Source organism: Eufriesea mexicana, unplaced genomic scaffold (assembly GCF_001483705.2).
Source record: "Eufriesea mexicana isolate 0111107269 unplaced genomic scaffold, ASM148370v2 scaffold1576, whole genome shotgun sequence".
NCBI lineage: Eukaryota > Metazoa > Arthropoda > Insecta > Hymenoptera > Apidae > Eufriesea > Eufriesea mexicana.
Window position 1 is genome coordinate 154,392 of NW_016909689.1, and position 25,215 is coordinate 179,606.

The 25,215-nt window shown below is 27.7% G+C and overlaps 1 protein-coding gene across 1 annotated transcript in view; it reads right to left on the reverse strand.

Moving 5' to 3' along the window:
* The window catches only part of Cad88C (cadherin 88C), an 81,876-nt gene that overhangs the window by 35,742 nt on the left and 20,919 nt on the right, over positions 1-25,215 (reverse strand). The window contains exons 13-23 of the mRNA XM_017901256.1: positions 24,872-25,067; positions 24,544-24,701; positions 23,794-23,975; positions 23,454-23,677; positions 22,529-22,717; positions 21,691-21,984; positions 20,941-21,180; positions 20,664-20,849; positions 20,106-20,242; positions 19,272-19,663; positions 18,207-18,471 (exon numbers count right to left, since the gene is read on the reverse strand). Of these exons, the coding sequence (XP_017756745.1) occupies positions 18,207-18,471; positions 19,272-19,663; positions 20,106-20,242; positions 20,664-20,849; positions 20,941-21,180; positions 21,691-21,984; positions 22,529-22,717; positions 23,454-23,677; positions 23,794-23,975; positions 24,544-24,701; positions 24,872-25,067 (2,463 nt within the window). The remainder of the gene's footprint in view (positions 1-18,206; positions 18,472-19,271; positions 19,664-20,105; positions 20,243-20,663; positions 20,850-20,940; positions 21,181-21,690; positions 21,985-22,528; positions 22,718-23,453; positions 23,678-23,793; positions 23,976-24,543; positions 24,702-24,871; positions 25,068-25,215) is intronic.

Below are 25,215 nucleotides of genomic sequence, written 5' to 3' on the forward strand. Positions count from 1 at the left end.
TTTATTTATTATTACGTAATACTATTAATAATTATTAATATTATTCATTGTAAGTTTCAAAATACATTAATTTTTATTTTACCTTTTTCAAAAAATATAAATTACTACTTAAAAAATTTTTAAGTTGACTATTTTTTGAAATTTGGGTATGATCGATTTATCAAAAGTATTCGTCATAAATATTTTCAAATATATCATTTTCTTAAATATACAGCAAGAATATTAGAATTCTTATTTTCAAAATGAATCTGCTGACTCATTCTGCGTTATGTTATCACACGATAATAAAAATATATCATGTACTTTCGAACTGCTTATTTTCTTACATACACACGAACGAAGGATATTAAAATTAAAATTCACTATTCATGAAATCTATTTATCGATTCAGTCTGAAATATTTTACGAGCAAGCAAATGAATCAAAGAACGCGTTGAGAGCATAATGCACAGTTGCTAGTTGAAGTAACATTTTCAACGGAATTTATGGCTGCTACAGTGGTAAAAGTAAGAGCGAAATTGCTATTGCGAACGAGTAATCCACGTTAAAGATAAAGATTCAGATAGAATCGGAAATATTGATTTTATGATCAAGAAACGAGGTCGTGACCACTCATTATTCGAAACTAACGCATAACAGCGTTCCTCAAGCGGTCAGTTCTTCGCATCAATCGTAAATCCTCTTGCTAGTAGAACGTGTGGTTGTAAAACACAGGATTTTATAGCAACTGCCCCTGTAAATCCATTAATTCGCGAAAATAAAAGTGCGAAAACTAGCTCCTATAAACAGACTGCTTTCGTGTCCTTATCGTTCTAAAAATCGCGTTTTATTTCACTATACTTTCTCGTTTTAGTGTCTCTGGAAGCTAATATAAATTTTTATAGGAATATCTTGAAATAAAGTTTAAGAAAAGTGGCGTTTGTCATTTGTTTATAAAAGAATACTGTATTTCGCGAGTGAATTTGTTAAGTGATTAAAAATGTAATGGAAGACGTGAGACAGTGAGACAAAATTAGAATGGAAATTGATAGAAAACTTCTTACCTTATAATGATATTGTAATTATAACAGAAAAGTTTTGACATTTAAAATTCTTTTATTTCATTTTTAATATAGTTGATTAAAAACACAATTGATATATATTTTATATATGTAACTTAAATTTTGTTGAAGTATGATTTAAAAGGTCTATAATTTATTAGATTTAAAGCACAATATTAACAATTATCAATTATTTAATCAATTCTTATGCAATTTAAACAATTTGTTGCTATTAAAAATTATAACATAGGTGGGAAAGTTAGAAAAATAATTTTTACTATTTATTATTTATATTTTCTGTATTTTGCATTTTATTTCTAGCATATTTTTATAGTTCAGTATAGTTTCAAATATTTTTTGAAGTATTTAGTATTAATTCTTTATTTCTCTAAGTAGTAATTCTAACAAATTATCTCTTTATTAAATAGTATAACTTTATCATAATTTTACACATTCTTTTATTTTTCAAATGTTAATTTCATTCCTAATATGTCATAAATAAAAACTTATTAAAAAATTCACTAATATCTAAGAATTATTTAATTCTTAAAATATATTTCAAGCATATTTGACATAATCGCATTTTTCATTTAAAAAAGGACAATTGTAAATTATTTGGAAAATAATTGCAACAATAATTTAAGAATATTATATTACTGAAAATATTCTTTCAAAATCTTCTTATTTGTTAAGAAATTCTAACTCGTTAAAAAATACAATACTTGCACTTCATGTTTTATTAAATTATACTACTCAGTTTTGGAAGCAATTTGATAATAAGTCAGAGCAGTATTACAAATGAGTGGACAATAAATTTTTTGAATATTCTCCTTGTGATTATTTCGAAAGCTTCCATTTCATGTCACCCGTATCTTTGCCTCCTGTCCACCGGTCAAATATGTTGAAACGATTCAATCTTTAAATACACCTGCCCCCACGAATTATGGTAACGTAATTTACACTATAACACGGTCCGCCACGTGGCGATGAAATCACTCTAGATTGGGGTGGAATGGTGAACACGGGATATCGCACATTGCGGAAGTGAATGTAGGCCAACCACTCTTAGCTATCAATTTTTTTTTGCCCAATTGAGTTGATGATTATTGGACAAATATTGCATAAATAACGGTATTTTGAAAATTCCGATTTTTCCCCAATTATGTGTGTTTATTTGCAATTAACTAATTTAAATATCTTAGATTTTATTTGTCAATTTGTAGATTTTGTTTGAAGACGTGGAAAAGAATTTCTTTTATTATAATTTTATTAATATTTGAATATTTGAATATTTTAATTAATTACAATCTTTAGATGATTGAAAATATTGTTAGGAATATGTAAATTAGACGCATTTTATATGTAATTTTCATATGCATACAAATTTCGAAAGATTTTTAGAAATTAAGAGCAGGATATTTGTAGGAAATTTGTAATTCTAGTTATTTTCTTAGCTATTAAATTCTAAATTAATTTTCAGTCATTTTTTATTTTGTATTCTAGATTTATTATTTTTGTAAGTTTAATTCAAATTTAATGACAGATTTGTTAATTGTAATTAACTTGTGATGATATTTGTTACATGTTTCTATCAATAAATTAAATATGTAAGTAAATGTATTTTGTTTATAACTTCTTCACGTATGTAGAACTAGAAAATTATCAAAAAATTGGGAATAAAATATTTGTGGGAACAATTTATTATATCATAAACAAAAATTTTCTACCAAAGCTGAATATAATATTCTATTAATTCTATTATTTATTAAATAACATTCCATTATTTATTTCAGTAAAGACATACTGCTGAAAATTTTTAATTATAGTCATGTATTATTATTTATAAGATTTTAAATTAATTCTCGATATTTCTTAAAACAATTTTTTTAGTTTTGATAAATTTTATTTACTAAACATTCAGAGGGCATTGCATCGACGTATGTACAAATACAGAATAGCACCAGCTATTGGAGTTCAAAGCACTCCAATAAAATATTAAAATATACCAGAATTCGAAATACCGTTATTAACTATTTACAACTTGTTAAATTGTAATTGCTTCGTTTGCGTGTAACAGAGCTTGTTAATAAATATTTAAAAATCCTCGTCTCACGTTAATAAGTCAGCACGAATTCTCGACTTTGAGGAAGAATCGAGCTTCTGTTTGCCATTCTGCATAAGAATTTAATACTATCCCTGCCGGTCATTGTCCACCCCAGATGGATCGATTTGATTTTCTTTTCCCTTGGCGTTTCACACGCTACATATTATTATGTATGTAATGCTCATACGGAATCGAATTATTTCTCTGAGCTTTTCTGGTCGAAGTAACTTGGACTTTGTGTCATGTTATAATAATTTTCCGAAGTAACTATAAATGAGATAATATAAAGAATATATAAATTTTTATGTAAATAATATATTATTTTATAATAATATGTATTAATCCAAGTGAATTAAATATAAAATTAAATATAAAATTCAGATTTTTGGTAAGCTTTTCTTACGAAAAGAAAATATGGATGCTAATAAGAAGTATAATAATTTCTTATCATTTTTATTATTGTCGAGATAATGTAATTTAGAATGTTTAATATATTATTTCGCTATGTTTGAATGTTCAATAATTTTTTGGATTATTGTAAACTATTTATTATCTGAAACTATGAATATATTAAATTTTGTTTTAATACTTATTTATTATTTTATGTAGAAATGTAATTCTTGTATAACGTAATTTAAAATTATTTAATTTAATGGAGAATTAATTTTTAATTTTAATACTATTATAGTAAAAGCTAAATCAAAATTTTATTCTCTGGAATTTATTTTAGATATGTAAACAGTATGATAATCAATATATGTAATTATGTGTATATCTTCACCTTGACTGGATGAAGAGAGTATATTTAAGCTTTTTCATACTTAACATGAATGTAATTAATATGAACTATGTCACGCCTATGTGAAAGAAAAAATTTGACGCGGTTAATGGATCATAGAAATGATTGAGCTGATTAATCATCTCGTGACATACATAGGTCATTGTTCCGATGAGAAATGAAGTGATAATACCTCTGTACTCGTGAGCTATTTCCTATATTGTAGTAAAAGCAGAAATAAAGTGAAAAGCTAAAATTACGTTCACAATATAACATGTATACATATAATAATAATAATATTTCTATATAGAATTGTAGTCATAAATGAGATATTGTGATTAATAATATTGATAATTTAACATCTGGAAAGTTAAATAAATTTTCTCTTTTATCATATGAAATTATACAAAATATACGCCCCAAAAATTTTTACAAACTAATTTTATAGATTATATAACATTTTGTATAATTTTTTAAATAATTATAACTGTATTAAACAATATTTAATATTGCAAAAATTACGTTATTACAATATAACATTTATAGAAATAGTAATAATAATATTTCTATATACAATTGTCATAAATGAGATATTATGATTAATAATATTGATAATTGAACATCTGAAAAATTAAATAAATTTTCATATGATCATATTATCATATTATCAATTTTCATATTATCATATGAGTATATCATATGAAGTGATGCAAAATATACATCCTAAAAATTTTTACAAATTAATTTTATAGATTATATAACATTCTGCATAATTTTTTAAATAATTGTTACTGTATTAAACAATATTTAATATTGCAAAAATTGTTCATATCTACTATCCAATCGTCAAGTAATCAAATTTCGTATGTAATATCAGCTATAGTATTATTTATTGTTATAGTAATCAATTTTCAATCATTTTCCACATTTTTACTACCTATATAAATCATTCACCAGCTGTTTTATAGATATTTATTAAAATAATAAGAATAACATTCTATTATAGTATATAGCATAGCTAATATATAGCATTATAGTATATAGCAATTTTATATGCACTCATTTTATACCTATTTTACTATTAACTATACTTAAAGTAATCAGTCCTCGATTATTATCCACATTTGTTATCAAAATTCTGAATTATCCATCATTTATTATATATGTACATATTAAACTACCACATAAAAATATTTCAAAATTTACAGACAGCGTCTGTACCATAATATAATATATATATATAATTAACCGAACATGGAAATATTTTTCACTTATCCGGAGAGACAGAATATTTATTATTAACTATATTTATGAAACGGTCAAACACCCTTCGCGTTACAAAATGTGGAACGATCAAATATCTTTGTTAGTGGGATATGTAATGTCGTGCTGGCATGCCACGCTGGCTTAAAGCACACAGAATGCGTCAACTAAAACAATTTCGTGTGACGTACCCGATATACAGGCCACCCTATCAAAAGCACGAGACAAAGAGAGGAATGAACGTGTAATGAAATAAAATCCAAAGTACAAAACACTCGATATGCCAACCTGTTTTGAAATTTGAAGAAAACCATTCCATTTTTAATATATCGATTTGTGAAAATTCGTCCATATCGTATAATTCTTATTTTTGACACGAAGACTCACGATGAATCACGACACAGTCAACGTGTCAAAAATTAAAATTCTGGGACTTATGATTCAGCGACGTTACAAAATTTGTATATTTAACACGATGACGTTTTAGATTGCGAGTATTGTGGAATTTTAATTGTTAACGTGATGATGCATAATTTTAATATTTAACTTGAGGATGTGCCAATACATAATTCTAATTCTCAATAACTGTGATACAATTTATATTTATTATAGAATTTTTATTTTTAATTCGACGATTTGTTTATTCATTTGAATTCTAGTTTCAAACGTGAAGACGTGATACATGATCCTAATTTTTCATATGTTAATATGTTTAATTTATTCGTACTATAGAATATTTATTTTTAAAACGATGATTTATTATAATTTATTGATGCTACAAAATTTTGATTTTTAACACGATAGAATTTTATAGTTTATCAATATTATATAAACTTTAATTTTTGTTAGACGATATTTTACAATTTATTAATATCCTAGAATTTTTATTTTTTAAATGATGTATTATAATTCATCAATACCACAGAATTTCTTTTTCCTAAAATGACGATGTATTATGATTCACCAATATTATATAATTTTTATTTTTATTACAATTAAGAACATAATACGAATCATCAATGTCACATAATTTTTATTTTTATCTTAACAACATATTAAATATTTTGTTATTTTGTTTCCTTGTATCTACTATAGTCTGTTAATTGGAACTTCGAAATATCAAGAAGTATGAAATTTAAAGATCTCATTATGAAAATTTAGTTTTCCATTTTCCATTTTTCCTTCAATTTCACCATACCTAAATTTCTACTGTTTAAAATATACTTATTCCCTGATACATGTTAAAAATTCTTAATCAGCATATAATCACAGAAGAGATTTAGGCGTAAACCATATTACACAAACACTACGTGTTAATCTTCACATACCTGATCGCAGAGTCATTCAGTAGCGCACAATCGTGAAGCAATACATGTTTTTGCACGGCTATCCATCGATCGTCCACTTAACACATCAAGACTACTTTTTCCCGCGCAAAGTCGCTCATACAAGCAACAACGTGCACTTTCCAATCATCTTCACCCTTCTCCAAAAATCTCTCATTTCAAGAACAATTGTACAACCACTTCCCAATGATACAATAACGAATACTCGACAAAAGCTTCCACCCGGATACCATCAATGCCCAATCATAAATAGCACTTGGAATTATACAATAACACCTTAACAGCACTCGTAGTCGCGTGACAGCAATCTCAAAAAGTTGTTTTTTCGAGTATTTACTAAGCAGAAAATTCTTGACTACGACGCAAGGGTGGATTTTACACGACGAGTTAACCGTGGTCGAGGGTCGACATTTTCGAGGGTTGTGGAAGAACGCACCACTTCACGTGGCCGCGAACGCCGCGCATGTGAAGGGGTTGTCTCGTTCAACCCCCCAGCGCGAACCCCGTACGTTCATGTCACGTGTACGTCGCGTAACACCGTGGCCATCCCCTCCACAGGTTGCCAAAGGTGCATCCACCTCTTCCCTTGTATCGCCGATTTTCGCTTCGACCTCCATTTTTTCTTTTCATCGTGTACCTCTCTTTCCTTTTGTTTCGGGAATTAATATACGTAATTCTCAAAATTTTCGTAGAAGAATTCGAGTATGTAATTATTCTTAAAATTCTTGTGAAGGAATTAAAGGTCATAATTCGTAGAATTCTTATGGAGAAATTAAAATATGTAATTTTTTAAATTTGTATAAAAGAATTGAATTATATTTTGTAACATTTTTATGAAAGAAATAAAGTGTGCAATTCTTCTAATTTTTATGAAAATTTGAAGCATATAATTCGTGAAATTTTCATAAAAGAATCAAAATGAATAATTCTTAAAATTTCTGTAAAACAAATTAGTTATATAATTCTTACTCTTATATAGAAGAAATGACACGTGTAATTTTTAAAATTTCCGTGAAAGAATTATATTATATAATTCTTAACTCTGTCCACTACTATATAGAATTAAATTCGATTAAAATAAAATAAAAATTGTGCAATAATTTAATTTGAGAAATATGTATCAACATATATACATTGTTCGTCAAAAAATAGGAAAATAATATTAAACTTTGTATTTAAAGTCTTTTTGAATTATGTTCTCAGCAATGAATTTATTGATATATCTAACATAATTCGAATCGTAAAGGGTTAAAATTCTTCTAAACAATTAAAATATATAATTAATAAAATTTTCGTTACAGAATTAAAATCTTATTTTCAAAAATTCTTACATAAGAATTAACATACGGATTTCTTAAAGAACTCACAAGAAAATAAAGATATATAATTCAAATAATTCTCGAGAATTTAGTCTCGTCATTGGAAAATAAAATTGTTGACAGAGAAGGATTACTTTTATTTATTGGGAATATTGTTTAGTGGAGACGTTAATGGGTCTCCTTGAGAGGCAGTGATTTTATTTTTACGACGAGGACCTAGATTTTGTATTGGTGAAAATGTGTGAGATTAATAACGGGGGTGAAAGTGGAGTTTATGCAAATATGCAATGCGGATCCTGTGGCAATGGGTAAAATTGTAATGTGACGTAAGGTGTGCAGTTATTGATGGTTTTTAAAAGCCTACGTTAGCCTTGGAAGGATTGCAGGGGATTAAGGATTTCTGCGATAAGGGTTGCAATGCTTAGTCGCTGTGTTTAGTATGTCTGTAGTTTGTGAAACAATGCAGTAGGTTAAAGTAAACTAGCAAAGCAATTTAAATAAATTTCGTATACCTTTTGTACACGATTTTCTTCTGGAAGCCACTGAGGAACTATAATGATCAATTACGTAAATTGAAAAATAGAAAATGTAAAATCATTGGTATCATTTTGCCTAATTCATCTTAGAATTTATAATTATTCCATTTAATTTAATTTGATGTAAAATTTTATAGAAATACTTCCTTTCCTTTGGTAGCAAAATATTAATAATATATTTGAGTTATAAAATCAGAAAATTAAAAATTGTATTAGAATAATATTAATATCAATAATTATATACTAAATTAACAATAATGAATTAATAATAATATTAATATTGATGTTATTTCGCTAATATAAATACTACTATAATAAAAATACGAATAATACTGATATCAATATTACTATTATATTATTATTAATACTAGTCAACACTATTATTGTATAATACTATACAATATTGTATACTAATTAAATTAATAATATCAATACTGATATTATTTTGCTAACAATAATAATACGAATAATATTACTCTCGACTAATATCAAAATTAATAATGCTAAAAATTGTATGAATTATTAATATCAATAATAATATACTAAATTAACAATAATGAGTTAATAGCAATATTAATATTAATATTATCTCGCTAATAATAATATTACTATAATAAAAATACGAATAATACTGATGTCAAAATTACTATTGTATTATTATTAATACTAGTCAATACTGAAATTGTATAATGCTATATAATATTGTATACTAATTAAATTAATAATATCAATACTGATATTATTTTACTAACAATAATAATACGAATAATATTACTCTCAATTAATACCAAAATTAATAATAATATTACTATAATGAAAATACGAATAATACTGATGTCAATATCTCTATTATATTATTATTAATACTAGTCAATACTGAAATTGTATAATACTATACAATATTGTATACTAATTAAATTAATAATATCAATACTGATATTATTTTACTAACAATAATAATACGAATAATATTACTCTCAATTAATACCAAAATTAATAATAATATTACTATAATGAAAATACGAATAATACTGATGTCAATATCTCTATTATATTATTATTAATACTAGTCAATACTGAAATTGTATAATACTATACAATATTGTATACTAATTAAATTAATAATATCAATACTGATATTATTTTACTAACAATAATAATACGAATAATATTACTCTCAACTAATATCAAAATTAATAATGCTAAAAATTGTATGAATTAGTATTTCATTTCAATAATTAAATTTTCAAAATCGTTGTATCAATAATATCTCAGTCACACCCTAAACAAATTTTGTCCTTACCATTATACTTGTCTATCGTTACCCATATTTCCATCACAATTAACATAAATGATACCAAAATTCGTAATCCACAGTAACCCACATCTAACACACAGAAAAATTTATTTATTTAATCTCGTTTCCCATAAAGCTGCTTACCAGAGTGTCGCAACGGATGCCAATTACTCGTCCGGAAAAATACAGTTTACATTCGGAAGTTTGCAGGAAAAAATCGCGAATTATCGATGTAATACCGAAAGCAACGCAACGTCGATGAGTCAGGGCTGGAGAAGTCGGGGTATTAGTACCCACGCAGTCCCTAATAAGGAGGGTTCTTTAACGCGGGGGTCGCGTGATTTGTTTGCCACGGGGAAGAAATTTCGACGATAGACATCTCACGTTCGATTTCTTCGCTCTAATCATCGCTTCTGGACGAGATAAGCTCTCCGTGATTAAAAGTGACGGAGTTCCCCCGTAAATAATGTCGATGTCGGCTACGATAGTGCTTAATTATTCCACGGACCTAGTGATTTAACATTACAATGTCTCTCCTTCTTTTTTCTTTTCTAGCTTTCTCGAGATCTTGAAACGAAAGTTTCAGTGCGTGCAGCGATTAAACTGACTCGAGCAATCTTTTAATTAGAAATCTGGTGTTCAGGACTGGAGGATTAAGGGAGTTCTGATAATACTATATTTTATGCATATGTGAGTCGTTCAAAGGGTGAAGTGAATTTATTTTCCTATTCTTTCTCCCTTTTTTCTAATTTTTGGTGTCGATATTAATATTTCTAGAATGCTATAAATTACCTTCGTCATCAATTTTTCTAATCCTGCTTTCAGTTTTCTGCCCCAGCAAATATTTAGCTATCAAAATAGTCTAGTAAATAATTTTCCTAATTAGAAAACCCTGCTCACTGCATTCGATGTATCGCGTCTCATGCTTCACTTTTTGTGTTTAAAATAAATTTTTAATTTTCGTTTCGTTGAGTCAATCTATTTGGTAAAAGAGGGTTGACATATAGTGTATGTTATGATAGTATATGATAGTACAAATATGATAGTATATATAGTATATACTTATGAAAGTACGTAGGAATTTTTAAACTATTTTTAATTAAAAAAATTTTTATTTTGGGACTTAGAATTATTCCTTAGAATTCTATGGTAATGGTCGTTATTAAAATTTTTGCAGATCGAATTATGCAGATTTATTATTAAAATTATCGAAATATTATAATAAATTTACATTACACGTTTATTAGTGAAATTACCAGGATATTATAAACCTTATTTACAAATTTCTTATTGAAATTGTAAACTTAATTTATAGGTTTATTATTAAAATTATTGGAATAGTATTAAAAATTATTTTATGTTACAAGCCCCATAAATTTGCATTATATTAAATATGCAGAATTTCTAGTTCACAAGAACAAGAATTTCACGTAAACAGTTGTTTTGTAATTCATATCAAAAATTACCATAAGAAAATCCTTATATACACATAACACAGAGTTTCGTTTTAGAAAATATGAATATTTACATATTCCAACAATAAATCAGAAGCAGTATACCTAGAAAATTTCTATTAATAAACAACGAACTACACGAGTATCAAATTAAAAATATTATGAGAAATAAAATAATCCAAAAAATACACTGTAACTATCACTGGAACGTTGTCAAAATGACTTTTTCAAAATTCAGTATTTTTACAATTGCTGAAAATATACAATCTTTTATTTAATTAATATTAATTTCTTTTCAGATAGGAAAAATTTTCGTTACACCACTTTAATTATTATCATCATGTACACCTGTTATATCATATTTAATTACAAATGTGAAATATCACAAGACACGAGTTCCACTGAAATCTATGTAAAATTTCTTTCGAATAATAATTATTGTGATATTCTCGTTTGAAAAATGGACTATTTTTCAACCAACTCTGCGACTCAACAACTCAATTCTGGTCCCATTATCGAAGCCTATTAATCCAACTATCGTACATGGTTATCACGAAATAATCGCAACGTGTACCATCGAGGAATTTAAGATGACAGGAAAAATTTGCAGGTAAGAGAACGCGGGCGGAATAAGGACATCTTAAGAACCATTACCTGCATGTCGAGCTCGCGATACCTACACAGAAAGGGCGAGTGCATGCAAATTGCGTGTACAACAAATGCACGGTAGCCGGTGTAGCAGTAGCGTGAAACAGGATCGGCGCTAGTAGCGATACTACCCCAGGAACTAACGATTATTTGTCACTTAGCCACTGCATGCGGCGTAAAAATTAACGAACAGCCGCTATGCCAACATAACCTAATACCAAACGATGTTCACACGATGATTAACTGCCTAATGCATATTCGGGATAGAATGCGAACGCTGCACGCACGTAGCAGTCGATCCTAATTTCTTCCTAGATCCATACGAGAGAAAAATCGACCCGAACGTTGCATCGGCAGGAAACGACAATAAATTACATCGCACCTCCGCCATTTTCGATACTTACGAGCCGAGGAACGATTATAAATTACGTCACACCTCCGCCATTTTCGATACTTACGGGCCAACAGGTCCTCGAGATTGATGACAGATGCATGGACCTATGTACTTTTGAATTACCGATCGTTTCGTTCGCTTATTCCCGTTTCGTCTGAACTTCAATCAATTAGGGGTTGCTACGCCAATGATTTTAATGGAAACGCCAGCAGGCTGTTCCGCAGGCAGTCTGGGCTACTGAAGGGTTGAAAAGGAGAGGCACAAGGGAACGACTCGAGCACTGACCAGTCGCTTATATAGCCAGCGAAGATTAGCATAAGGCTGCACGCGAAGCTGACGTTCAGGAATAGGATAAGGGTGTAGGTGGCCGTTTCCTCGGCTACCTTACCTCTCTACCTACAGCCGACTGTGCGTATGACTTCTGACTCGCTCATTTTCCGTCTCGTAAAACGTACACCCTTATGACAAGCTTTATTTATAGCGATCAAGGATCTCCTGGGTGTCAAAGAGAGGTTATGTCGTAAAAGTATGTTCTCTTGTTCGTGTGGAATAGGAAGTATGTTTTGAATGTGTGTTTGGAGTAACTGGGATAGAATCGTGGAGTTTTGTTTTGGCAACGTTTATTTATAGCGATCGAGGATGTCCTAGGTATGAAAGAGAGGTTATGTCGTACAAATGTATCGTGCTGCTCATATGGTATATGAAGCATTTTGTGTTTATGACAGGGTATTATGTAGGATAATTTTTGGGTTCGTTTAATTTTGATTTGAATAAGGTTTGAGGATTAAAGGTTTGTTCGTGTGGTTTTGAAGTTAGGTTATGTTTTAAATTCTTGTAAAGGGGGAGTAGGTGTAACTGTGAATTACTTTTCTGTAAAGGAAATTATTTATTCCCCTGTTATGACATTCATTTTTCTACGTTTAATAATTATCACATCACTATAATCTATTGTACAATTATTTAATTAAGGAAATTTTCATAGTCTGCTGAAACTTTAATTCTATTTTCTCGTTCACGAAAAATGGAAATTATTATTGGTGACAATTCTTCCTTTAAATGAAAAGTTAATATTAAGCGTTATTAATTTTTACAAATGAATTGTCAAATAAAGATAGTATAGCAATGATGCAACGATAAAATAAAATAATATAATAATTAATACATCAGGTTACTCGATATTTATTGCATACTTATATTTTCAAAATATTTATTAAATATTCATTTTAATATATTAGGTATGATTTACTATATTAAATTGCAATATTTATTAAATATTTATTACATACTTATATTTTTCCTTTAAATCGAAATTCATCGAAATTTGATAAATATTTATTAGACACGTCCTAAAAATTTGCTAGACATTTGATACCTGTTAAGATGAAATACCCTATGATAAATATAGACAGATAGATATACAACCCCTATAGCACCCTCTCTCTATTAAGAAGCCTGAACCTTATTCGCCTAGATCTCACAGTCAGATGCCCATCGATCAAAGACAACGTCCACGATTTTTCAGTGAACTCCTTAGGATCCGAATTCTTCTTGCTAATCTTGGTAATCGTACGATAGCGTGTAGGGTTGGACTAAATGTCAAGCAGCAAACTCCCGCATGGGGCCACGCAACCAAGAGGCTCCTAAGGGACCAAGGAGTGTGACTGACCCATCGAGGTCAGTACGTACGGCTAATTTGCATTTAAACAATGGATTCTTCTTTTACTGGTATTTCGTGTCGAGATAATATCTCAACGAGTCCTGGGGATAACCTTCACGCATATCGCGATCTTATAAAACAATTGAGAAGCTCTTTAGATGGAAGGGTCTTATCCGACAGAATCGTGTTTCAAGGTATTGAAAGCTGAATTATTTTTTTTATTCTGTTTTCATTGTTTTATTATTCTTACTTCATTTTTTAATTATTTCTTTAATATTCCTTAAACTACTTAATCATTTTCTTGTTTTATTTATATTAATTAGAAACTTGAGAAAGTTTTATAATTTCCCGTGCAAAGAAAGAAATAGAACAGTGTATATTAATTTTGCATATTTACGTTATTTTTGGAAGAATGATGTGTTGAATTTTCCAATTGGCTTTTTATAGACCGCAAAAATAAATTATGAATATCAGTAATTTTTAGAAAAAAATTATTTCGATTAACGAATTATGCTTCGTCAATAATATATTGCAATAAGTAATAATTGTAATGCTCATGTATAGTGTACTGAAAATTTGGTGTATTTATATGGTGTATTAAGATTATAGCACATATTGGTATCAACGTTAATTTAAAATTCGACTTCAGCTTCTATTAAATAATTTTATAGCAGCAAATAATTCACGCAAGTAGCTTTTTAAAAATTATAAAACAAGGGAGTAATAACCTTGTTGATAAAAAATTCCTACAAAAATAATTTATTCATAGAATATATTATTTACTAACATCCATTTTCATATAATATAAAATATGAAAGTACATCCTATTAAAAAAATTGAAGGTTACCTTTATTTTCAAGAAAATATTGAAAAAATTATGAAACACGGAATGAATAACCTTCTTAATAAAAAATTCCTACAAAAATAATTTATTCATGGAATATATTATTTACTAACATCCATTTTCATATAATATAAAATATGAAAATACATCTCATTAAAAAAATTGAAGGTTACTTTTATTTTCAAGAAAATATTGCAAAATTTGAAATAAAAAATCGATGTTCACTATCATCTTTGTCACGAGGGACTACCAAATTTTTTCCTTCTTAAATTTTTGAAAAAATCATTGCCTAGTAATATCGTGAATTATAAAAGCAGTCTATAAAAATGCAAAAAAAAATTGGAAGATCTTTCCTCCCACGGGGTTCTTCAATTGCACCTTATTGGTGCTATAGGAACTCCAGGGATCATCGTCTTGGTTCAGACCTCGCGCAAGTGCTGTTGGGCTTTAATATTATGCGACCCAGATTTGAGGGTTTACACGAGCGAGATTGTTCCGGGGGTTTGGCTTTATTTTGCATGCCGGTTTTCGCGTTCTAATTTATAGTGGCTCGACGTGAGATAGCAGTTTTTACGTGTTGCTGGCTGGAATGTAAGGGTTAAATATAGGTGATATTGTTACAGGGTAATTATTCGCAGAGAACTTGATTGATGGTTGATTAGATATTTTCCGACAAATGGAGAATTCGTAGAATTTTTATTGGGCTGCTTGATTTTCGTGAATTTATAGTGGAAATTTGTATAGTACAGCTTTTTCGATGACTACAATTTAGTATAATTTAATTTAGTTCTTTATTTATTTCAATGTGAATTTAATTTAATTTAATTTATTTTTAAATTCTGATTAGATATTTTAAATTCTTGAATAGATATCCTCCAACAAATGGAGAATTTATAGAATTCTTACTAGGCTGGATGATTTTCGTGAATTTGTAATGGAAGTTTGTATAATACAGCTTTTTCGATGACTACAATTTAGTATAATTTAATTTATTTCTTTATTTATTTTAATGTTAATTTAATTTAATTTAATTTATTTTTAAATTCTGATTAAGTATTTAAAATTCTTGGTTAGATATTTTCTGACAAATAGAGAATTCGTAGAATTTTTATTAGGCTGGTTGATTTTGGTGAATTGTAGTGGAAATTTGTACAGTACAGCTTTGTCGATGACTACAATTTAGTATAATTTAATTTACTTCTTTATTTATTTTAATAGGAATTTAATTTAATTTAATTTATTATTTAATTATATAATTAAATTTAGTATAATTTAATTTACTTCTTTATTTATTTTAATGTGAATTTAATTTAATTTAATTTAATTTATTTTTAAATTCTGTAAATTTCCAATGTAATTTTGTATGGTTTAATCTCATCGATTTCCCTTCCGGTTTTCATGAGTGCATTAGTAATCGAGCGAATGCAAGCTGGCGTGTTGATGCAATTCTGATGCACTGATTAAAAAGAGGAGAAGCAATGGAGGACACGAAAAATGGATAGAGTTCAAAGAATATGATTTATAACAACTTGTAGCAAAATTTTAATTCAAGTATAATAAAATATTTTCTTTTTCATGGAAATATCTCTACAATAAAGTGGATATTGGAATAAATGTATAATTGGAAAGTATTAGAACAATATTTTTAATATATCTTAATATTAGGAAAATATTTTGAAATGTTTCTCAATATATTTGAAATATTAGAAATATTTTTTAATATCTTATAATATTTGTCAATATAGTTTACAAATTAGATACTAAAAATAGTAGATATATTAATATTAGATATAAGATGTTAGAAATATTTTTAAATATTCGGAGTAATATTTTTATCGAAGTATATAAGACGTGTATTAATATCGCAATGATATGTTTCCACGAGAAAATCATTGATGCTCGAATTTACCAATGATTAATGATAGTACCATTAAGCGCATCAGATTAAAGCATGTTGAAATAAGAATCTTGATTTCTTTATTATTAATGTGATCATTTCTCGGATAAGGAGTATGATTAGTAGTATAAAAAATTACCTTCCTTGTACCATTTGTATAAAAATAATATTGATCATTGTTAATTACATTTGCCTACCGTATGTAAAAATACCGTAAAATAATTTTGTACTAGAAATAAAAATTATTTGATTTTCTGCATTATGCAGGAACAAATTTTGGGACAGTAGAATTTATATGTACATATGCACTTTGTATTATGTGTACATAGACATGTAAATATGTTTCAGATTTATTAAGATCCAATTAGAGATATTGGGATGAGGTATTTACTTTGTAAGTCAAATAATTTAATTTTGTAAATTTAAAATTCGTGATTAACTAATTTTCATTGTCTATATTTCAAAAAATATCCTGTACTAAAATATAACCAGAAAATAGAAACTAGAATATCACTAGATGGCCCAAATTATTACTCGACAAAGTAAGGGCATCAAAATATCGTTAAATTAATTGTTTATTTCTCAAATAAACAGAAATATGAAGGTGTACAAACGTATGTGACTTATTGGTGTGCAGAGATCATTGATAAATTTGTATTAAACGTTAACCTGACTCACTTCTGGCATACTTAAGAATGAGACTCATCAAAAGTAATGGTAATTACTATAGATTCGAGACAAGTAAGGTAATAAAAGTTAGACGATACAAAATTATAATTATTATCGTTTCCTAACAGTAAGTACTATAAAATAAATATTAAATACACACTACTGCTTGTACGAAGTTTGACTATTTACAGGAATTACTCTAAATTTACGCTCCTTATAAACTCGTAGACACTACCACGTAAAATACAAATTTTCTTCGGTGCATTACTGTCGTTGTTCAATTACAGTTCCGTTGTTTCCACTTTCTTGCCAAGAGGGTTGACGATCGTATTTTGCGTTCGATATATCGGTGAACTTCGATGGAAGTCATTTGGTATATTCGTAATACTTTCAGTACTATAAATAAAATTATGGTATACATTAATATAGTTCAATGTTATAAAGTTCAGCTTTTAATACTAGAAATAAAATAAATAATTAGAAAATAATTAGAAAAATATTTTAGTTCCCATTATCAATATTTAAAATATTATTTCTCTATTTTTAATTTTATTATTGATATTTACTTCTTTAGCTTTTAATATTTCCAAGATATTAAACATAGCACAGTACATATTACAAATATTTGTATAATATCGTGTTCAAAATAAGCATCTTAAAATTTTATAAAAATTATTTTACATTAAAATGTGAAATAATTTTAAAAAAATTTTAATTTTTATATAATTCTTTGTTATAGTAAAGCATTGTTATAAGGATTTCATTCTGTACTACTACTCGAAGGTTATATTCAGAGAAAGCTACTTCATCTTGAAAGTTATTTAGAGAATAAATAGTTTGTAAATTGAGGATTTAATATTCGTACCTTAAATTCATTTTTAAGTATTCATGTAATATTTAATTACCTTATCGTCTGAAAATAAGTATTATCGACGATATTTGCACTTTGTAAATATTTACCTTGAAATGGAAGACACTCTTGGCTCGATATAATACGGTTTGTCGTCGTTTCTTTGGTTTGTATTAGCTTCGTTCATTATTTCTTCGTTGTTCAGTGCGTTTTCATCTAGAGAATCTCTTTCAGATGTATGACTGATTGATTCGTCACTTTTGAACCATTCGTTCTCGTAAGCATGCATCCATATTGGATTCGAACCTTCTACACTGTGTTTATTTGTATTGGGAACACGACCAGGTCCTCTGATAAATTCCGCGTCTGATGTTCCTTAAACAGAAGTGAATATATTAATTTCTTTAAAATAAATTAATTATTCCATATTTTAGCATTTTAACGAAAATGATAAAGAACATATTTCAAGAATTTTTCTTTCACTCCTTGTTCATTAATTTCTGATACATTATTCCTTACAATCGTCTTCAGCAATTATACCCATCTATTATTAATCAAACTCACATTTTCAAAAATTGAACATAGAATAAGAAAATCAATGTTATTTATGTATTAAATTCATTTGTCACTTCTAAAATTTAAAATAGACTGAATAAAAGGAAATTTTTCCAACGTATGTTCAATTTGAAAAATTTAAATACAATTTAATTCAATTATATAACAATTTCATAATGCCAATTGACAATCGTTTTAAATATTATTTAATGAAGGTACTAATCCAAATAACAACGATTAATTAATATTACTATTAATATTATGTTAGTTTATATTATATCAATCGATATAAATATTAAAATTATATTAATTCATATCTATCTGTAATTTTTTAGTCTTTTCATTTTTCATTTACAACCTATAATTTTTAACACTTCATAGACTAGCAATATTCTTTTAGAATCTAAACAAATTATTCATAAAATTATTATAGCTAAAATATACTCATTGTCAATCATGCAGCCAATTAAATATTTAAATCATAAATTACTGACATATATTTTCCATAGTTTATATTTCACAGTTTTAACCTCTTTTCATTATTATTTTCTCTTACATTGGCCAAACAATTAACCAAACAAAAGGAATTAACGCAGTACATGGAATATCGTAATACTTACCAAATGGCGAGGCATTCGCAGCTTTTAATTGTCTCCGGAACGAGGCTCTCTGCGAAAGGCACAGGGCTATGCATAAAATTAGCAGAGCTCCGAGAAACAAAGTCAAAGTCAAAAGCCAGAATGTCGTCCCTGCTTGCTCGTACTGAACAATTGGCTGATACTGCGCTGGTTGCGTGTCAAGAACATTGAATTCCTTGAACAGGCCATCGAGCTTCTCTATATTCCTGTCTACTAATTCGAGAACCTCTGACACTTCGAGAATAGAATTGTCCCGACGATTCACAAGATGCATGTACAGGTCTGTCTTCGTTCGATCGACGGATCCATCGTGATTTTCGTGGATCTTGTACTCGTCGATGTTTACTATTGCTCCAGTCACGTTGCCCAATGTTCTGAAAATTTGCATTCACAAGTTTATAAAATTTTTGTACATATGAATTGTCGTAATAGTGTTAGAGGTTGTTAAGGATTGAATTGAAAAATTGTTAATTTCCAAGTGAAGCATATGGTCTTTGACAGTACAGTGACAGGTAATTAATAACTAATTTCTTACTGAAGCTTGTTTGAAGATAGTAAGGGTCAGTGTCCTAGCATGCAATTTAATTTTACAATTTTTTAATATTTTATATAATAGTGACTAACATAGAAATTTATGGTCCTATTTATGGTTCTTATCCCTACTGAATTATTTAATATTTATATTAAATAATTGTTAATTTACTTATATTAAATAATCGAGAATACGATTTAATAAAATAATATATAATAATTATGGCAACAATGTGCAATTGTTGGTTTGTTAGTTTAAAAATTTTATCTTACAATTAGACTTACTCTCTAAATGTTTCTATTCTGTTACGGACTTCCGGTGGATGCTGTCGTAAGACAAAGCGAACCCTCTGATCTTCACGTAGCAAATAAATAAATACCCTTGCAGTATCTCTTAGACCCTGAGTATCATTGGCTAGTACCTGTTCGATTAAATCGATAAAAATTTATTGGTATTAATACTTAATAATTGAGTTAATAATTAGTAATTATAAATAAATTGATTATTAATAGCTGAAGTAAATATTAATATAGTATATCATATTAAATTAATATTGTTTTGACAATATTATTCTCACATATAATATTTTGGAAAAACATAATATTGTGGAAAATAAAATTGACTTATTAATCAATTTTTATCAATTAAATCGATAAAAATTTACTGACATTGATAATTAATAATTGAGTTAATAGTTAGTAATTGTAATTAAACTGATAATTAATAGTTGAAGTAAATATTAATATAATATATCATATTAAATTAATATTGTTTTGACAATATTATTCTCACATATGATATTTTGGAAGAATATAATATTGTGAAAAATAAATTTGACCTACCATAAAATCAAAGTATCCTTTCATCCCTCTTTGAGGATCAAAATTTAAGCTCACTACACCAGTCAGTTTATTAACAAGAAATGGTTGCAACTCGATGTCATCGAAACCCTCTGTCAATGTCATATGCATTTTACCAATGTGATAATAATTAACTACAGCATTATCACCTGCATCCAAATCATTTGCCTGAAACAGTAATTTACTTTTTGCTTATTTTGTTCCTTTATTCAGTTCATTTTTAACACTAATAAATTTATTAATTAACGTAATATTTTACCTTCACTTGCATAAATTGTGTGCCAAAATCAGCTTCAGTGGTGACACCACCTGTAAATATTTTGCTAACGAACTTTGGCGGATTATCGTTTATGTCTATCACGTTTATAATGATTTTCAACGTAGTATCATTTGTTTCATCAAAGAATGTTTCATTTGCAGGTACAGTGTTGCAATCTTCTGTTGCTTTCACGATCAATAGGTGTTGCTCTTCTTTCTCTCTGTCTAATTTTTTAGCAGTCTGAAATAACAAATTGTAAATATAGTTAACTAAGAACAATTGATCTGAACCCAAAATTATCTCAAACTTTTATGAAGCACATTGTGAAAATACACTTATCATTACATATGAATGTGATAATATATGATAAATTTATTAATATTCAAATTAAATTAATATATTATTAATCCCATAGCACAAAATATTAAATTATACAAATAATTATGAAGCATATTGTGAAAATACACTTATCATTATATATGATAAACTTGTTAATATTCAAATTAAATTAATATATTATTAATACTATATCACAAAATATTAAATTGTACAAATAATTAAAACAGTTCTTCAAGCTTTTATAAAATATATTACAAAAATATTCATATTACTAACAATAAATAATTGGTATATTTAATATAATAATAAAATGCGAAAAATTGATTGGTGTATAGTTAAATATTACTGTATTACTGTTCTAAATATTTTATATATCATTAATATTAGAGGTATGTTAGTTGTGATACTTACAGTCAATTGATGTTTAAAGACATCAAGAACAAATAGTTTATCGTCATTACCACTGATTATAAAGTAACACACTTGAGTGGGAGGATCATCAAGATCATCCACTTCGTCTCTGTCGATAGTTTCTGGCAGCTGTACAGTTTCAGATCCAGGATGTTGCTCCTCGGTGAAGTTAATGTTGAAAATGTCTACCAAAAATTGTGGCTCATAGTCATTGATGTTTCGAACGTAAATAATTAAGTCTAGATCCGTGCTAAGAGGAGTTGGGGTTCCTAAATCGTACGCTTCCACTCTAATCTATGAATGGAAAATAATTATTCTGTTATTTTAAAGTTCATGTTCTTTGTGTCAATTAATTATACTTCAATTAATTGTCTATAGTGTGTAGATTACTGTAGACTATCACACTTATTACTATACACCAATATTATACATGATATTATAGTTCTTACTATCATATATACTAAATTAATAATAATAATAACACTATTTTATTATTTTATAATATTACTAAATAGTAACTAAGTAATAATATTAAATAATTAAATAGTAACTGAACAATGATACTAAGCAATTAGATAGCAATTAAATAGTAATACTAATATTTCATTACATAGCTAATGATTTTGAAATTATTTGAAAAAAGGAAGTGCAAATAATATTTTATATTGTATGATAAAAGGAATTTTTATAAAAGTTATTACAATTAAATATATTAGATTGTGTATATTATTATGATACAGGCAGAAAGTATAGTAATTTTGTTTATAATGTCATTCTTAATATATTATTACATATCTTTCAAAGTATATACTTGCTATTACTTATTAATTTAATTTACCTCGTATAATTTCTGCGTTTCCCTGTCTAGAGGAAGTTTTAACGAGATAACTCCTGTTGTATCGTCGATATGAAAAGTTCTCCAATGACCTGCCAAGTCCTGTTTCATTCGGTAATGAACGTCACCATTTGGGCCAGTATCGGCGTCTTTGGCTTCGATTTGTATAATTGGTGTTCCGATTGTTACGTTCTGCAATTTTCATACTTTCATATTTATCAAAATAAATGGTTTATCACTAGTGAATTATAATGATTATATTAATTCTACATATTAAAAACTAATTACATATGTCTAATGACAAATATTCTATTCGCAAGTATATTATTATATTAATATTATTGATAAACTTATACAATTTATTTATCACTTCATTGTATATAAATTATATAAGTTACATATTTAATTATATAGCTTATATATGTTATTATAAATCATATAAAATATTAATTTTTAATATAATATAAATTATAAATAATATACTTATAGAATATATCATTTACTGGTAAATGAAAAATAGTGATTATATTGTTTAGAAACACTTTCAGTATTAAATCATAGTATGAATAGTCACGAAATAACAAAGAATGGCAAAATTAGAGAAAGTGAGAAAAATAGAAAAAGATACTGCATTTTTTTCTACTATATTTTTTCAGATTCTTTTAACTCTACTTTTCCTATATTCTATCTAATATTCAATCTCCTGTAACCATAAATTTTCATAATTAAACTTCCAACATAGAATAATTCATAAATTGCCAATAACTCAAGAAAATTATGACTATTTCTATCACTTTAAGTATCGAAAAATTGTTTTTCAGAGAATTATTTATTAAATTCTATCAAGATCTCTGAATAAAAATCTCGATATAAAAATAAAGGAGGCTCTGGAAGAGAAAAATTTCTGTTAACATAGATGCAAATTCACCTCTGCAACTCGAATAGTCGTATTATGCTGAGGACTAATAAACACTGGCGGATTGTCATTATAATCGGTCACACAGATGTTCAGAGTAGAGGTATCTTTATTAACAGGGCTTCCAAGATCTCGTGCTTCCAAGTGCAACGAATAATTTCCGAATTTTCCTCGTAGCGAATGTGCAGCTTTTATATTTGCTGTCCAATGATCCGTTTGTTCCAGTATGAATAAACCTAATCGAACGAGTCGATATAAATTTATGTAATTAATTATATATTTTCTGTAATATCAGTCATTTATAACAGTCACATCGTAGAGCAAGAAAATTGTGAAAATTCTTCATACGAACCTAATTCGTTACCAGAAAGGATTCTAATTTTCACACGACCATTGGGTGTCGCTGGATCATCTGCATCCTTCACCTTGATGACAAATATTATGTCTTTGACGTCGTGGAACTCTGATATCGTAACGCATGTCGAGGGTATATCCATTTTTGGTGGATTGTCATTGACGTCTGATACTGTGACCCTTGAAAAATAAATTCCCTTCGATAAATATATTTTCTGGTATCGTAACCAATAAGACAGTGAAGTTGTGCTGAAGCTGTACTAAAACTGTACTGAATCTGCACTGAAACTGTAATCAAACTATTCTCAAACAGCAGTGCAGCTGTGCAGTATCATAAAAATTCACAAATTAATACTACTATTTTTCATCGAATATTGAATAAATTATTTACATTTATATGTGTCGTAATTAAAAATAGAATAGACAGTGATGATCTATTTCTACTGCATCCTCGTTAATTTTTAATTAAAATCAATAATGTTCCAAAGTATTTTCCAAAATATTTTGTGAAAATTAAAAAGTTATGAAATGGTGCAAGAAATATTTTAAATTGCAACCAAATTCAGTAAACATTAGAAACAGGAGTAATTAACAAATTAATGAAAAATGCACAGTAATAATAATTATTTAAGTACTGCTTTTATACTATATTATATAATTATTTAATTACTTAAAAATATTTAAATATTTTTATATACAGGATTTCCAAGTGATGCCATAAATTTATAAATAATATACAGTGGCTTACTGAATCTGTTTAAAAGCATTTCTCGATTCTCCAGCTGTATAACCAAATTGATAGTTATCCCAAGCTTCTATGACTAGCACGTAAATTTGTTTAACTTCCCAGTCAATGGAATCTGCTACTGTCAAAGCACCAGTCTCTGGATGGATGGCAAACGTACCCTGTTTCACAAAAAAGCTTTTGAATATAACTTCATGAAGAGTAAAATAAAAATTAATTTAAAAATAATAGCAAAAATTAAAGATATAATTTTAAAGAAATTATACTAATGGTATAATTTATAATGACAAGGTATACTGATGGAATAAGGAATAATGACAAGTATCCTTGCCTGGGATGACATCCTGTCTAAAAGATACGTGATTTTGCCATAATCTCCGCTATCAGGGTCCTTAGCCTGAATGGTGGCAATTTCTGTACCGATTTTAGCATTTTCCATCACAGTTAAATTGCTGATATCAGTCACGAAGTATGGATTATTGTCGTTCTCGTCCAGCACTTGCACGTACACCTCAGAAAGGCTCGACCTGGGAAGAAAATTTAATTTTAACGACCCATTGATGCATATTGTCGATGCCTTAATCATGCGAAAGAAATATAGACATCAATATAGGAAACTTAATCGTAAATAAAATTTGAATATTCATGACGTGGTCCGAAATGTGTGTGGTTTAT